Source organism: Stenella coeruleoalba (genome assembly GCF_951394435.1).
Source record: "Stenella coeruleoalba genome assembly, chromosome: 20".
Lineage (NCBI taxonomy): Eukaryota > Metazoa > Chordata > Mammalia > Artiodactyla > Delphinidae > Stenella > Stenella coeruleoalba.
The window spans coordinates 14,083,060-14,100,406 of NC_137166.1; the positions used below are offsets into that span (position 1 = coordinate 14,083,060).

General features: G+C 39.5%; 1 protein-coding gene across 7 annotated transcripts in view; it reads right to left on the bottom strand.

Moving 5' to 3' along the window:
• HYDIN (HYDIN axonemal central pair apparatus protein) overlaps nt 1-17,347 on the bottom strand; it is a 432,533-nt gene that overhangs the window by 182,760 nt on the left and 232,426 nt on the right. For all 7 annotated transcript variants that reach the window (XM_079907197.1, XM_079907191.1, XM_079907192.1 and 4 more), the window contains 3 exons: nt 5,495-5,733; nt 2,112-2,385; nt 135-278 (listed from right to left, as the gene is read on the bottom strand). In XM_079907197.1, coding sequence (XP_079763323.1) covers nt 135-278; nt 2,112-2,385; nt 5,495-5,733 — 657 coding nt within the window. The remainder of the gene's footprint in view (nt 1-134; nt 279-2,111; nt 2,386-5,494; nt 5,734-17,347) is intronic.

Consider the following 17,347-nt stretch of genomic DNA (forward strand, 5'->3'; position numbering starts at 1 on the left):
CCTCTGAAGCTTAAAAAACATTGGCTGGGTGTGGGTGTAACAGGATTCCCATTAATTTAGCTTCCAAAATGAAAGCGTGAACATGCGCACCCCTAGCTGGAGCACCCGGCCCTCCCCAACACAGCCCCACTGACCTTCTCCAGTCGGTATACGAGTTGCTTGGTGGAGAGCTGGATGAACGGTGCCACGAACTCACAGATGATGTTCACCGTCATCACCAGGCTCTTCCCCTTTTGTGTCCCGATGATGGTGTGGCACACCAGCTTTTCTTTGACTATCTGCAGACAAGATATACCAGCGTTTGTGGAACCTCTATAGCTTGGAAGACCTAATTCTCAACAATCAGCAAAATGATTCTCAACTATCTGCCTGGGGACACCAGGGAGGAACACATTTTTCTGAGCAGTGCATGTCAGGGATGGGTCTCTGTCACACAAAGTCTGATTGGTTAGATGTGTCCAGGATGGGTCCTGTGTCTACTGCTGACTGTCCCTGAGGACACAATCAATTTACATTCAGCTCATCCAGTGTACTTATGGAAGATTTATCAGGGCTGTTAGGGACTGGATACACAAGACAGTGATGGAAGATGCAGATAAAAATCCTTCATGGGCTATCACTGTGCTGTACACCTGAAACTAACACGACATTGTAACTCAACTACAGTTGAACAAAAATATTCAATGGTAGTTACACACAATTTCTTATCAAGGTAGTTGGAAGCTGGCTGGAAAAATTTCGCCTTTCACATTTGAATATTTAAAAATCGTGTACGGTAATTAACACTTCTTTGGACCTAAGAGCCTTAGATTTTTATAGAGTAGAAAGGACTCAAAGTGAATTTATAACATGAATAGCCTTTATTGAAGATTGCTCAGGTGTCAGATGTTAATGAATTCAAGTCTTCTCAATTATGTAGCAGAACTTGGAATACAGGGGAGATTTTAGTAAAGCTGCAACTGAATTTAGAACTCCAGCAGCTCAGATTTAATGCCTTTAAAATACAGTCAACTGTTGAGAACAACACTGTAAACATGCCTGCAACAGACTGTCAGTGTCTTGAGATGAGGGTCTGCATTCTATTCATCTTTGCATCCTTGGTGCCTAGCATGGTGTGTGTCATGTGGTACATACTCAGTGAAAGTTGGCTAAACCCCTCAGTAACAGAGAGAAAAAACATATTATACACTCCATAATGGGAAATAACCTTCTTTTTTAAACTAAGGATGTGTTTTTCCTGAAAATGTTCTGTGAAGAAACAACGTAAGTGAAGCAAAGTGCCATCCATGACCCTCGAGGAACTAAGCAGGGAACCAGCTTTCCTGTCTCGTCTGCTGGGAGGCAATTTCTTACTGTTTCCTATTTTCATGAGGATAAAGTTCAGCATCACATCCTAATTTGGTGACACCAGCAGGAGCTCAGGTAACCATCATTTCTCATTCACAAAGTCTGCCTTTGTGAAGAGGCTTGTAAGTGATTTCAGAAGTCTTTCTTTTAGGTTGTTAACGGTTTCCAGCCTCCATGAGGGAATAGGAATAAACAGACACATGGTTGGATCTGCCTAAATGTCTTAAGCAGAATGGTGATAATGTGAATAAGAGCAGAACATCAGAGTTGCTGAAGATAAATGCAGCTCTTTCATTGATACATAAAAAGATGATGATTATAAATGTGATGCTGTTGAGTCAAGCTGAGAGGGAAGGAACTAAGGATATCCCAATACCTGGATAGGAGAGGCAGCCGAGAAATTTTAAGGAAAACATTTTCTTAAAAATAAATATTAAGTGAATACTGCTAAGTATTAATCAGAGGCTTAGCTTTGGCCGGACAGTGGATGTCCCTCTACCAGAGACTTGCTGGCTCTGTTGACTCTGGGGATGAGAACCTGCTTTAAACAGTATTTTAAGACTGGGTTCATGGTAGCTGTAGAAACAGAAAACTCAGCAGAGCTGAACCTTGAATGCAATGGGTGCTGCCATGGTAACTCAGTGCTGTATGCAATCCTTGAGAAACCACAGCCTTTCTTCAGATAAATGTCGAGGGACTCTCCTAAGAAATAGAGCAAAGATTTATTTAGGAGAATAATAGCTTCTAAATGTGTGTCCTCTTACCCTGGGAGTGGCAGAATAGCCTTCAAGTAACACGTCAATCGTCTGGCCTGGGTACAGCTCCATCCTGATGGGGTGGAGTTGAAACACGGGGCTTTGAGGATCCCTGGGTGCCCGGGAGCACTGGGATTGGCAGTGGCTCTTAGCACTCCTCTTCTTAGCCAGTCTCTTCTTACCCAGCTTTTCTTGGGGACAGAAATCTTCATTCATCCAGAACAACTGTTGGACCCGACGTCCCTTGTTGGTCAACTTGAAGCGGTAATAACAGGTGTCCAGGCTGGAAAAGAGGAGGCAAGGATTGAGAGGATTCAGCTTTGAGTTGTTCCGTTCAGCTCCACAGCCTTGGGATTTACTCCTCCGGAAGTATTTAAAAAGTGAGCAACAAAATAGATAAAAAAAAATAGACATTTTTTTTTAATGTAGGAAGGCTAAATGGTGATACTGCTAGGAACTACTAGGACAAGGTAACATCTATTCGTTGGGTCATTAGACTTGAGTCAGTGACTTGAGTTTGGTCCCTGAGTTGTCATCACCAGGAAAGGGGCCGTGGGGAAGTGGCCCACCCATCCCCAGTCTTTCTCAGCAGGTTAAGCTGCCACATAACACACAGATACAGTTCATGTGAAAATCACTTCAATTTACGAGAAATGGTACTGAGAAGTGAAAGCAAAACAGCTACTGAAGGAGAAGTATATTTCAAATTGTGTTGAGTAAATTTCTAGTAACTAGTTAAATGTCTTGTGATGGACTCCATTTGAAGGGAACTTTAAAGAGAAACAACACATATCCTCTAAACCTTACCAAAGGTCAAGGGGACTATAATGCATCAGAACACCACCTGGATTGGTCATTTATCTCAGACTAATGTGCTTTAAAGATGCTACCACGCATGCATGCATGCATGCATTCATTCATCTATTCTGCAAATATTTACTAAAGACCTCTTTATTGTCTGTCTCTTTGCTAGACACTGAAATTTCTAAGATCTTGGAGGTGGTTCAAATGTGTTTTTGTTTGAGTTTTTTTTTTTTTTAAACTGATTTATAAGCTTACTTTAAAATATTCTCTTCAGGGAAAAAACTCATCTCAGGACTTTTAAGATTTATTTTTTATTTTTGGGGGCTTTGAGTTTTCATCCCATCTGTCCCTCCTTTGGAAAGACACCATGTCTAATAAGCAAGTTGAAGCTTGCTAAATAATAAGGAGTGTTTGCCAGTTGTCAGGTATAACCATTATTAGCTAAATATATGTCCAATGGGGCATGCTCATTGGAGTCTTCACTTTGTAGTTTGACTTCAGGGCTAAATGTAGGTTTTGGGGAAAATAATAAATAACATATACTATTTTATAAACTAGGCAGGGTCTCTGTCACTTATTCACAGTGTATCCTTCAGTCATCATAGCACCCCAGTAATACTAAGCATATTGATTAATTTTATTGATGAAGAAACAGAAGCTCTGAAAATTTAAAGGAGTTGTCCAAAAATATGCCATCAGAAGAGGTGGCATACGGGTATTTCTTTAGATCCCTCTGCCCCCAAAATTGGCAAACTTTTCCTGTAAAGGACTGAATAATAAATATTTTAGACCTTTTGGGACACGTGGTCCATCACAACTACTCAACTCTCCACTGTAGTGTGAAAGAAGCTGTAGACAATATATGTACATGAATGGGCGTGGCTGTCTTCCAATAACAGTTTGTTTATAGAAACAGGCAATGGGCTGCAGTTTTCCCACCCCTGCTTTTGATGATTCTTCTGGAGATTGCTGGCATCAAGATTTTATGTCAAAAAGAAGAACAACAGCGTTTAGGCAGAGCAGAAATTGGCAGCTAAAAGATACAGGTTTCTTCTATATTTGTTGAAAACTATCAGCTATCCCTCCAATTCTAGGCAAGTGTCAGAATATCCTTTGGGGCCATTTGACACTATTTGTAGATTAAGGAGAACATGTAATTAAGTCTGGTTTGCAGTATATTGTTTTTTATAATTATATTTGAATGCACTTAACAAATAAATTTGGAAACAGGAATAGTATGCAATGACAAAATGCCCTATCATATGGTCAATGGATAGGAGGAGGGGAGCATTTTTCGTATCTAGTTGACACAAAAACTGTAATTGGATGCCTCTCTGAAAACATATGCAATTAACGATCTCACTTGCCTATTACTTAACTCCTATTGGTTTATGGTATTTTCAATTAAGTGCCATATTTTGTAGATGAAGCAGAGGAAAGGAGGTATGGATGGGTTTGGGGGGAGGGTTCCTAACAGTATTTTGTCAGGTACATCTCTAAACACACTGTGTCCATCTTGGTTTCAGGGCCTTAGGCCAAAAGGCAGGAGCATCCCCTTGAGATCTGTTCACAGCACTGAAACAAACAGGCACCAATTCAGCTAGCTCCTGAGCGTCAACTAGTGACAATGCATGACTCTTCTGAGGAACCATAAACAAACCCACACACATGTCCTCCATGGTTAGTATTCTAACCCCATACATTTTTAGAGTCACATTTAGATCGTTCTGCTCAGAGATGTCTACACTGTACCACCTATTATTTAAATATTTAGACTCTCTAGCTTTTCCTGAGTGATCAGGTGGAGCCAACTACAACCACCTCAGTTGCTGGTGCTACGGTGGGGAGGCAAGCAGAGAACATATACGAAAAAAAAAAAATTACTGGCTTTGCAATACCTGGTAAGATACATTTGAGATATATATATATATATATATAAATATAAATATAAAATTTTCTAAAAATATTTATTTATTTGGCTGCGCCGGGTCTTTAGTTGCAGCACGTGGGATCTTCATTGCCACATATGGGATCTTTAGTTGTGGCACATGGGCTCTTAGTTGCGGCATGCATGCGGGATCTAGTTTCCTGACCAGGGATCGAACCGCGGCCCCCTGCATTGGGAGCACGGAATCTTAACCGCTGAACCAGCAGGGAAGTCCCTGCAATATATTTTTACCTTCCTAGTTATACTCTACTTAGGTTATCACTAAGGTCCATTTGTATTTTCTACATTCATGGAGAGGAATTAACAATATATTGGAATCAAAGAAGAGAAATCATGTTCAAGATTCTGAATTTGTCACAGAGAAGCCACTGTAAGTTTCAGAGAAGAATATACTTCCTGTGAACCATCTCTTCTCTAGTGTAGAGGGACACAGCTTGGAGAATGTAACCAAACTATGACTAGGAAATGTCTTCTTGTGGCTGATGAACCCATCTGGAGGGGGAAAAGTGAAGATAGGGAAGGGAGGGGGCTGACGAGGCTAGCTCTGTTTACTTAAAAATAATTTTCCAAAGTAGGAGTGATGCTCAGCTTATAGAATATAAGTGATATGCATAAAACTTGGTCCATGATATTTCCTTACCTAAAATGTGCTCCCAAATTGAGTTCTGGTGCAAAGGGCTTATCTGAAACAATGGTGGAGCCAATTCCTGAAGCCTGGACAGGTATCCGGTATGTGTTGCTATTTTCAAAGTCCAAAATGACTGTGTCTTTGAATGTCAGTATGTCGTTCAGGTTGGCAGTCAGTGTCAGTTCAACATCACTTTCTGGGGGAACTGTGCCTTCCTTGGGTTCAACCGTCCAGAGGGACTTTTTGTGTGCCTGTAACACAAGACTGCAAGTTAACAGTGAAGATATTCTTGGCTTTTCATTCTGCACATGTCAAAGCCCTCTGTATTTCAAATGCCTGGCACTGCAGAACTCAACATCAGAGACAAACATTATTTTTTTGAATCAAAGCAGCTGGGTGTTTGTTGGCTTTTCTTTTTTTTTCTTCAAAAAGCAATATGATTCTGAAGAGCAAACCTACAATTCTACTTTTGAATGCGCTGTGAAGATTCTTTACATCTCTTTCTTAAGACGACAGCCCAGTTCTCTAACAAGTTTATACTAATTATCTGCTCTAATCTCCAAATTCTGAGATACCAACAGAAGGTACAACATCCTTCCTGGAATTTGGAAGTTTTAAAAGAAATGTTTTTCAAATGCAGAGTTTCCATGATGTTATAGTAGGGATGAACAGCTTTCATTAATAAACACAATATAGGAAGTCATCTTCGTTCCTATTATTTCATCATAATCAATAGAATTTCATTTGCTAAAATTCCAAACTTATTTTGAAATGTGTGATAGGACTAAATTATAGAGTTGGAAGTGACTCCCACCAACCTGTTCCCTTTAACTGCTTAGATCCTCATAGCTCACTCTCTTTCCTGCCTAAGGTCTTTGACCAAACAATACCTCTCAATGAAGCCTACTCTGACCACCACATTTTAAGTTGCAAGCCTTCCCCCCAGTATTCCTGATCCCCTTTACCCTGCTCTATGTTTTCCCCTGAGCATTCACCATCTTCTAACATTGTGCATGATTGATTTATCATGCTTCTGTCTCTTTGCACTACCATATAAGCTCTCCAAAGAAGGGATTTTTGTCTTTTTTGTTATTGTTGTTCACTGATACATCCCTAGGATCTATAACTATGCCTGGTATATAGGAGATGCTTAATAAATATTTGTTAAATGAATTCATATATCTGCCTTTTAATCAAATCCTTTGATGTTAGAGATCTTATTTATCATCTAAGGTAACTTATCCCTGGTTTTAATAACTCAAACTATTTGATATGTCTTCCTTATATTAGAGATACGTTTGTTTGTTTTTGACCTTCCAAACACTGGTATTTGGTCCACTCCCTTGGAGCTAAATAGAATAAATCAAATCTCCCTCTTTTGTTCAACAGCCCTCCAAATTCTACATCCAGCTTTAGAAGAAAACCTCACATGGCTCCAAAGTAAGTTGAAAATTTGGTTAAAGTGTCAAATAATAAAAAATGACTCATGCTATAAGCATCTTATTTAATTTAAAAATATAATTCTGTTTCTTTGGTGGTAATCTATTTTCCCAGGCTGCTTCTAAGATTTTTATCCTTGTATTTGATTGATTATAGTTCAGGTTCACTACAATGTCTCTAGTTATGGGTTTATTTGTATATCCTGCTTGGAATTTGCTACACTTCCAGAATCTGTGGTTTGATATGTTTATTTCTGAAAAATTCTCAGCCATTATGTTTTTAGATATTGTTTCTGCCTCATTCCTTCTCCTTTCCTTGTATTACTCCATTACACATGGGTATGACTTTCCTAGTGTGTCCTCTCTGTCTCAGCCTTCATCTGCATTTTCCATTCTTTCTCTGCCTGTGCTTCATTTTGGATGACTTCCTCTGAGCTATCTTCCAGTTCATTATTCTTTCTTCAGCTGTGTGTAATTCACTGTTAAACACATTTACTATGTTATTAATTTCAGCGTTTTTCGTGTGTTTTTGAATTCAGGTTTTATTATTTACTTCTCTTTTTATACATTTTTCAGCCTTTTGAGATTTTTAAAAATTCTGATTATGACATTCGACTTATTAGCTACTTTTCCTATCCTTCCTAGTCAACTGTAAATTTTATAAGCAAATTGTTCTTAGGATTTTTCAATACATATAGCAAATACACATTCAGTGGTTCTAAGGTCCAGGTGTTGTGGGAGACACAAAAATATCCAAAGCACCATTCCTGCCCCCAAGAAGCTGATAGTAATGACATTCATAGGGACCACCGTGTAAACAACAAAAATGCAAGTCAGAAGGAGGTTGGGGTGAAAGTGCCTCAGGGAAATCTAAAGAACAAGGTGCATTTCCAGAGCAGAAGATATTGAAATTCTTTGACTGTACAACAAATTTCCAGACACATTTTCTTTTCTGTCTAAATGTGAAATTGAGCACAATTTTCAGGTAGTGTGATCCCTAACTATATATATATATATATATATATATATATATATATATATATATTAGTTAGTTAATTAATTGGCTGCATTGGGTCTTCGTTGCAGCGTGCGGGCTTTCTCTAGTTGCGGTGAGCGGGGGCTACTCTTTGTTGCGGTATGCGGGCTTCTCATTGCAGTGGCTTCTCTTGTTGCAGAGCGTGGGCTGTAGGAGCCCAGGCTTCAGTAGTTGCAGCATGTGGGCTCACTAGTTGTGGCTCACAGGCTCCAGAGCACAGGCTCAGTAGCTGTGGCGCACGGGCTTAGTCGCTCCACAGCATGTGGGATCTTCCCGGACCAGGGCTTGAACCCGTGTCCCCTGCACTGGCAGACGGATTCTTAACCACTGCGCCACCAGGGAAGTCCCCCTAACTGTATTATACTATTGCTTGATAAAATTCAAATTTATTCTACTCTAATTTTATATATAAACAATTATCTCAAAATGAACACAAAGCACCATATCCCTATTTTGATTGCTGTATCATTTAAATCATTTCTAACAGTCCTGTTTTGAGGAAGAAATTACTCAGAAATATTTATATGGATAAATATTCATAGAAAATATTTAGTGATGACTAACAATGCACTGGGAAAAGGCTGAAAAAAGAACTGGTATACAGATCATTTTGAAACTTCCAGGATAATAATGGAGAGGCAAAGCCAAACTCTCCACTTCACTGAGGAGGAGTCTCGTCACTCCCTTGTGAATCTTTCTTGGCTCCCCGTACTCTTCTGAGTAGGGAAGCTCAGAATAAGTCCTCTGAAGAAAAGCACATAGAAGAAAACAACAACTTAAAAACAGATGTAAAATATACTCTATGGGCTGGATTTGAGAGGGCACTCCAGTCCAGAATTATCCGGCCTCTATTTAGTTCCTATGGTGTATTTCTCCTAGCAAATGTACAAACACATGTAGCTCTATGAGGGCTCAGGTACAATGTAAAGCTGCGGATCAGAAACTTCCTGACAAGCACAGATTGGGTTTGGAATAGAGCTGCTCTGCTTGATGATGGTTGTAAATAAGAAGATGTTGTTACAATTTGAATAAGAAAATAAGAAATGTATGTTGCAATTTGCAGGCAAGAGTTAGAAATTTCAGCCAGGCAGAATCTCACAGGATGGCAGTGCTTTGGAATGTCACCAAAATCCAGGTCTGGCCCCAAAGCAGATTCAGAGACTGGATTTGTTCAGTGGGCCCTGCATGGTCACTCTCTTGGGGACAGGCTCACAGGCACTTAAATAAGGAGAATCTAAGATTTAAACTCAAATGCCAATTTCCCAATTAACAACTGAGGAAAATTCTATTCCACAGACCACAGTGCTAATTATATTTCCTCCTGGTTTGAAAGTCTGAATGGGAACGAATAAATACATTGCATTTTAAAATTCAAATAAATTAAACAAAGCACAGAAGAACAGTTCTCAAGATTATAAGTTGTTTATAAAGAGGATGTAGATGAATGATGATGTGGAAATTTTATTTTAATTTTGGTATTAATGGAAATTATAGGTTTAACTCTAAGTCCAGATGCCTGTTATTATTCATAACCTTTTAATATGGGCCATCTCTAGAGACACAGATATAAAAGAAAACAAACATTAAATACCACACTAGTTAAACTAGGGCTGAGATAAGATATTTGTATGAGAATTTTCTCTATTCAGAGGACACTTGCCAAAAGAAATGTTGATGCTTGTATGACTCAAATTGTTTTTCCAAAATTTCTCTCTAACTTTTCTACTCACAGTAAATTAGCCCTAGTGGAGTACTAAAATATTAAGAAGACAGTAAGCAAAGTCTGTCTTTCCAGAACATTAACCTGTATTTGTATGTAGTTTTATCTTAAAATATTAGTAACAGAAAGATAATAATCCTCATAAATTCAATTTTGGGGACTATAGATCAATTATTACTGGCAAGAGAAACTACAAGATTGAATGTCACTGTATTTTGCTCATGTTGAGGGTCAAAGAAATAACTTCTTTGCATCTTAATTTATCCACTTTTCAAAAACAGTCTGTGATAGCCCAGTCACAGCAATGTAAGGTTCTCTGGCATGCACTTCAAAACTCTTATATATGTAACTGATTCACTTTGCTGTACAGCAGAAACTAACACAACATTGTAAATCAACCATATTCCAATAAAAATTTTTTAAAAATAACTAACAAGGACCTACTGTATAGCACAGGGAACTATACTCAACATTATGTAATAACGTACAAGGGAAAAGAACCTGACAAAGAATAAATATTTTTATATATATATATATATATATATATATATATAACTGAATCGCTGTGCTGTATACCTGAAACTTACATGACACTGTAAATCAACTATACTTTAATAAAAAAAATTAGAAACAAAAAACAAAACTCATAGCCTCGACCCATTTCCCAGTTCCAAAGCCACTGTCACATTTGTAGGCATCTGTTACAGCAGTACCCACTCTCAGCACCAATATCTGTCTTAGTGAGCTGGGACTGCTATAAAAAAGTACCGTAGACTGACTGGGTGGCTTATAAACTACAGAAATTTGTTTCTCACAATTCCAGAGGCTCTAAGTCTGAGATCAGAGTGCCAGCATGGTTGAATTCTGCTGAGAGCCCTCTTTCAGACTGAAGACTGTTGCCTTTTCCTTGTATCCTCACATGGAAGAGAGCAGAGCAGAGGAAGCAAGCTATCTTCTGACCCTTAGTAGGGCACTAACCCCATCATGAGGACTCTACCCTTGTGACCTCATCTAATCCTAATTACCTCCCAAAGGCCCCACCTCCTAACACCATCACATTGGAGGGTAGGGTTTCAGCATATGAATTTTGGAGGAAGACAAACATTCAGTTCCTGACATTCTGCCCCAGGCCCCCCAAATTCATGCCCTTCGCATATGTAAAATATATCCATTTCACCTAAACAGCTCCCAAAGCACATAACTTGTTTGGTTTCACAGGTTCACAGCTAGAGAGGAATTTTACCTCAGGATGAACGTACCTTGAGTCTCACTCATACCTGATTTAATTGATATTTAGATGAGACTCTAGAGTTGATACTGGAATAAGTTAAGACTGCTGGTACTGTTGGGATGGAATGCATGTATTTTGCATGTGAGAAGGACATCAATTTGGAGGGGCCAGGATGGAATGTTATGAACTGAATGTTTGTGTTCCTCCCGAATTAATGTTGAAACCCTATCCTCAATGTGATGGTACCAGGAGGTGAGGCCTTTGGGAGGTAATGAGAGTTAGATGAGGTCGTGAGGTGGAGCCCTCATGACCCGGATTAGTATCCTTGTCAAGAGTCATGAAAGACTCACTTCCTCTGCTCTGCTCTCTGTCATGTGAGGATACAGTGAGAAGTTATCAGTCTTCAGTCTGATCCAGCCTAGTGGTACTTTGTTATAGCAGCCTGAACTAAGACACAGTCCCAAAGTGAAAATACTAATATCCTTTAACATATTAACCACAGAAAATAACACAAAAGTGAGTTCTAAAGAGCTATAAATGCAAATGCAACTTCCTATAGATATTTTTAAGTGAGTCATTATAGCATCATTTCATTGGAGTTTTTATTACAGTAAATAGGAATCTCTGACGTATCATTTTCAGTCTGACCTACATAATCAAAGTAATACATGGAAATAGATTTCCCATGCTTGAGTAACTAGCCCTTCTCTTTACTTAGAACTATCTGTCTTACTTTCAGTTGTTTTTATTCTAGGCTTTTATTTTATTTTGTCAAAGATTTCTCTCTTTAATGAAAAAAATCAGTAGATAATAAAGCTGGTTCCAAGGAGAATACAGAGACTGGTTTATATAGCCAGTGAAAGAAAAAAAAAATGCTGAAATATAATTGCTAAGTTAGATATTTGTTTAATTTCCTATAGAACAATAAAATCACAACATTTGATGTAATCTTTTGCATTTCTAGACGGCTTTTAGAATTTAAATTTTAATGTCCTGATTGACTTTGAAAGACATACAGTAATCATTTTAGGCTATTATTTTAGATAAAGTAATGCCAGCTGCTATAATGGAAAGATTCCTGATACTCAATGGCTTAATAATACAGAAGCTTATTTCTGGCTCACATGCATTCCAGTTGGTGGCAGGAGTGAGGACGGGCTTCTGTTCCATTCAGGCATTCAAGGGCCCCAGCTAAACAGATACTGACATGTTTATTAATTCATGGCTTCTAAGCCAGTGTGGACACTGACATCTGCCTGGCCAATAAGAGAATGGAGGGTCATATGCCAAGGTTTTATGCACAAGCCTGGAAGTGGCACACATCACTTCCGCTCACTTCCACTGGCCAGAGCTCAGTCACGCAGCCACACCTAACTCCAAAGGAGGCTGGGAAATGTCATCTGCTCTGGCCCAAGAGTAAAGGAGGACAGGCGTGGTGAACTGCTAGCTACTCTCTGCTCTAGCTACCTTGTTGGTTCCGTATACTGTCACGTCCTTAAGTCTTCCCCCAACTCAGCTTTTGGAAGGTGAAGAGTTCACTCTATCAGAACACAGAAGTAGGAGTATAATTTGGTATTTCAACTTCTATGGGAATTGCAGGCCTGGAGTTCATATCTATCTGCTGTTAGGACAAATGGAGGGGCAGCTAGAAGATATAATAAAAACATTCTAGGCAGGATCATCTCATTCTGTTGGCCCTTCTTCCCAAATATATGGCCTTTGAACACTCTACACAGTTTTACTCATTTATGAGGCTCAGCTTACAATCAAAACATAAGTCAATGCCATTTTTGTCCTTCTTTTATCAAAAAAACAAATGCCTTTCAAAAGAGGTATTGGCAACGTCAGCTTTCCTGTTCTAACCATTTATTTTCCTCGTCTAGCCAGTAGCACAGGTCAACCCTCTGTCTACAATAAAGAGAGGGTGTCACCAGCCTAAGTGCTATTTCAAGTCTGGGGACATTAGTTTTCAACGGATGGGTACCATTTCTATTCTGATTCCTGCTGACATGGGTTGGCTGTTCCGGAAAGAAGACCTGAAGTTGCTCTCCAGGGCTGAAGTGGTCAGTTTTCTTTTTGATGAAGCTTATTAATCAATGTTTGGCATAAAACCAGGCAGCAAAGTACATCCTAGAATCCAAGAACAAGGCACATTAAAATGCCAGCTGCTGGGACTTCCCTGGTGGTCCAGTGGCTAAGACTCCGCACCCCCAATGCAGGGGGCCTGGGTTCGATCCCTGGTCATGGAACTAGATCCCACATGCCGCAACTAAGAGTTCATATGCCGCAACTAAAGATCCCACATGCCACAACTACAAGATCCCACATGCGGCAACTAAAGATCTCGAAAGATCCCGCACGTGGCAACGAGGATCCCATGTGCTGCAACTAAGACCCGGTGAAGCCAAATAAATATATATATTAAAAAATAATAATAAAAAAAAATAAAATGCCAGCTGCTAAGGTACTGGACTATCCTTACCAAAAGTCAGGCTCTAAACCACTCTCACCTTATGTCTCTTTGGTATTTGGCTTTTAGGGGTATCCTTTGTTTTTAGGGAGGACTTGGCCTATGTGACATTTTATGTTATTAGATGGCAAATTTGACTAAAGGAGGGATGGATGAATGATAATCATAGCTATGGAGAACATTTGGTAACCCTTTCAAAATAACAATACAGCAAGACAACGACTGATAGGTTAGGAAGGAAGGCTCTAAAGGAAAAGAGACATTGTGGTTTGAGTCCCAGATCTGCCACATTGCAGCTGTTGGACATTGGGCATGTCACTTAACCGTGTCCAGCCTCAGCTCTCCCACCTGCAGCTCATGAGACTGATTGCACCTTCTGCATAGAGTTGATGGTTAAATGAGGTGATGCATATAAAACTCAGAATAGTGTCTGGCACACAGTAAGTCTCCATAAATGACAGCTATTGTCATCATTTTACCAAGAGCTGAAATGTCCCACATGACACAATTATGGGCTCAATAGTATTTGTCCCTGAAATATATTACAAAACTGAGACAGTAAGGATGGATGCTAAGAAAGCATTAACATACAATACTCTTGCCAGAAGAGAAGCATCTCATAAGGGTTTACAGTACGCAGAAGTATAAGATGGCTACTCCTACTCCATCTCCTGGTGTCCGATTATCTTCTCCTAGTTATTAAATCAAACGCTAGTCTAGGCACTGCTGTGAGGGGATTTTGCAGACGGAGAGATTACCCCAGTGTTCCTGACTTACGCCGGAACACAGAGCCCTTAGAAGGGATCGGGCTCTTCCTAATGAGGAGATTCCAAGCATGTGAGGGTCTATGGAAGGGGTACATGGTGGGGAACTGTGGGGGGCTTGATGGCTGACAGCAGTCCCTGGCTGACAGCTAGCAAGAAAATGGGGCCTCAGTTATTCAACTGAGAGAAAACAAACTTTGCCAAACCTGAGGGGGCCTAGAAGTGGATCTTTCCCTAGTCAAGCCTCCAGAAGGGAATGCAGCTCAGTCAGCATCTCGATCTCAGCCTTCTGAGATCCTAAAGGCAGGATCCAGCCAAGTCATGTCTGGACTTCTGACCCATGGAAACTGAGGTAATACATTTGTATTGTATTAAGCCACTAAGTTTGGAGTAATTGTTTATGTAGCAATAGAAAACTAATACAGCGTTCCAAAGATGAAAAAAATTAGCTTTCCTAAGCCTTCTACCAAAATTTCAGCAACAGCTGCCTCTGTTTTTTCTATGAATTGGGGCTAGAATGCCTGAGTCATTCCAGTAGCCCATGAACAACACATACAGGAGGTTGGTTTGTGTATGTGCATATGACTGTGCAAAGGATGGAAAAATTGTGATCTTTTGCAATTCAGAATTCCATGCCCACTGGTGATAAGTGTTAAACCCTCCTCCTTAGATATGAGGGTACACATATCTAAGGCTAACATTTGCTTTTTATTTGACAATAGAGCATTAGCACACCTAGGCAGTGATCAGGTCCCAAGGTAAAACAGTCAAGGTAAAACAGTCAGAGCTTTTATAAATTACCCTATCATGTACTTAATATTTGCCATAAAAGACAAAAGTGTTTGCACATGTCGTTTCAACAGTAAATGAGAGCAAATACACTCAGGCAGACCTCCTATCCTGCAGTGCTAATGACTATGAAGCTTGAAGAAAACAGCACTGTGCCCTTTTCTCTAAAATGACTCGCTTGCCAGTTGAAATCTGCAGGAATTTCCTTCCATGGAATGAGAGGACACAAATGACAACAGGAACCAAGGTGCAGAGTCAGGGATTTCTCTGGATTTATACTATTATCTCAGCAGATGACCAATTCTTTGTGGAACAAGAACAATGAACAGTCACTGAGGCCTTTCTCTTTTTTGTCCTCTAAATGATATCTGTAGTCATATGGTTCTCTGCCCTGAAGTGAGTCACTTTGCTGCTTAAAATAATTAACTGAACGTTAGGAGATGAAGTACAAAAGAAATGATGCCGGAGCTTTATAAGAGAAGCAGAGAGGGTCATCATTAAAAGAGGGGGCTTTAAAGTCACATGGAGACCTGTCGGTCAACTGTGGACTCTGCCCATTTGTAGCCAGGTGGCTCTGTATTAATTTTTAAAATCTAGGTTTCAGTTTTCTCATCTGTTAAATGTATTACTTGAAGAGGAAATAAAATGGGTGCCAAGCACCTAGTACTTTGTCTACCACAAAGTAAATACTCAATAATTGGTGGTTATTATTAACGTTATCATTCAAAACCTCACGTCCAGTTCTCCTTCCTGCTTGCACCCTCCCCAATCTAGTTGACAGGAATCTCTTTCACAGGCCTGATCCTATGCCTCTCTTGCTGGAAATTCTGGATGGCTCTCCAGTGTCTGGACCAGTGGTGCTGAATTTTTTTCCCCTTTGAGAAAGCTATGGAACCCCTCCATAGAAAAAGTACACACACACACACACACACACACACACACACACACCCCACACACACATAACCCAAACTTTACATATAATTTCCAGGGTTCATGGACCCCCAAACATGGTGGGTGTTTCTCATCTTTTCTGTTTGAAACAGAGGCAGCCTGCAATCAAGACTGGTGCACCAGATAAGAACCTATGGCCTGGAGGATTTGTTCCAAATCCTTTGTTAGCCCCAATGCACTTTTCCAGGCTTACTTCCCAGGCACTGTCAATTTCCAACACACACCCTCGGTTTCAGCCACACCAGATCTTCCCGAGTGTGCTGTACATCATCACTGCATCTGACTATGCTGTTCTCTGGAAATGTACACCCCATTTCCCTGTCCTTCTCCTCCTTATGCCTCAAGTCTCCACTCAAATGTGCCTACCTCTGAACATTTTTAATTTTATGGAAGAATTAGCCACTTCCTCCTCTGTGCTTATATATAACATAGCAGCACACTGTAATACTGTGTTATTTTTGTATCCATTTCTTTTTTTTGAAACTGTAAACTCTTTGAAGAAAGAGATCATTCTCATGATTTTATGAAGAAAGATCATTTTTATGTCTCTCCCTTCAGCTAGCAGAGTTCATCCCAGGCATGAGGAAGATGCTTAAAAATACTTATTTATTGGTCAATAAATATATGAAAAATGTTCAGCATCACCAGTAAGCCAAAGAAACACAGACTTAACTAATGATACAACACTTTTTTTCATCTGCCAGTTCAGTAAAACAAACAAAATGTTAGCAAGGGTCTCGGAGAGGGTGACATTCTTTAACACTGATGGGGGTAGGGTGAGTAGGATACAAACTGGTACAAACTCTCTGAGACATAATATCAAAAGATGTACCAATACTCTTAGTTATGTTCATGCCATTTGACCCAGCAATTGCATTTCTAGGTATTTAGTCTAAGGAAGCAGTTAAAGATGGGAGCAGCAATTAAGATGTGAGCATTGTTTACAGTGGTGAAAAACTGGAAACCACCTATCAGTCAGGGATTAGTTAGTTAAACAACAGTCGTGGAGCCAAATGATGCAATAAAGTCAGTCACTGAAAATGATCTGAACAGGAATACTCCTTAATAATTCATATCAAAACTGACTATACTACATTGCTGAATGAAAATAGCTGGTAATGAAATAGCATTATTTGACGGTGGGGGGTAGGAATACACAGTCAGACACACAAACACAGTAAAGTTTTGGAAGATGCGCACCAAAGATTTTATAGTGGTTACCTTCAGGGTGGCATACAGTGATTTTTTTCTCTATCCTTATAGAATAAACAGAAGTTAAGGAAATGTTATTTGTGTAACAAGAAGACACACGTATATTTCTTGAATAAATAACTCATTCTAAAAGGATACGATCACTCTTCTCTTTAGAGAGCATTTAATTTTAACTCTGCTCTCTTGCTTCAGATTCATTCCCAGTTTCTTTCTTTCTTAGAAGCTTTTTCTTTAAAAATAAATAATACACGTC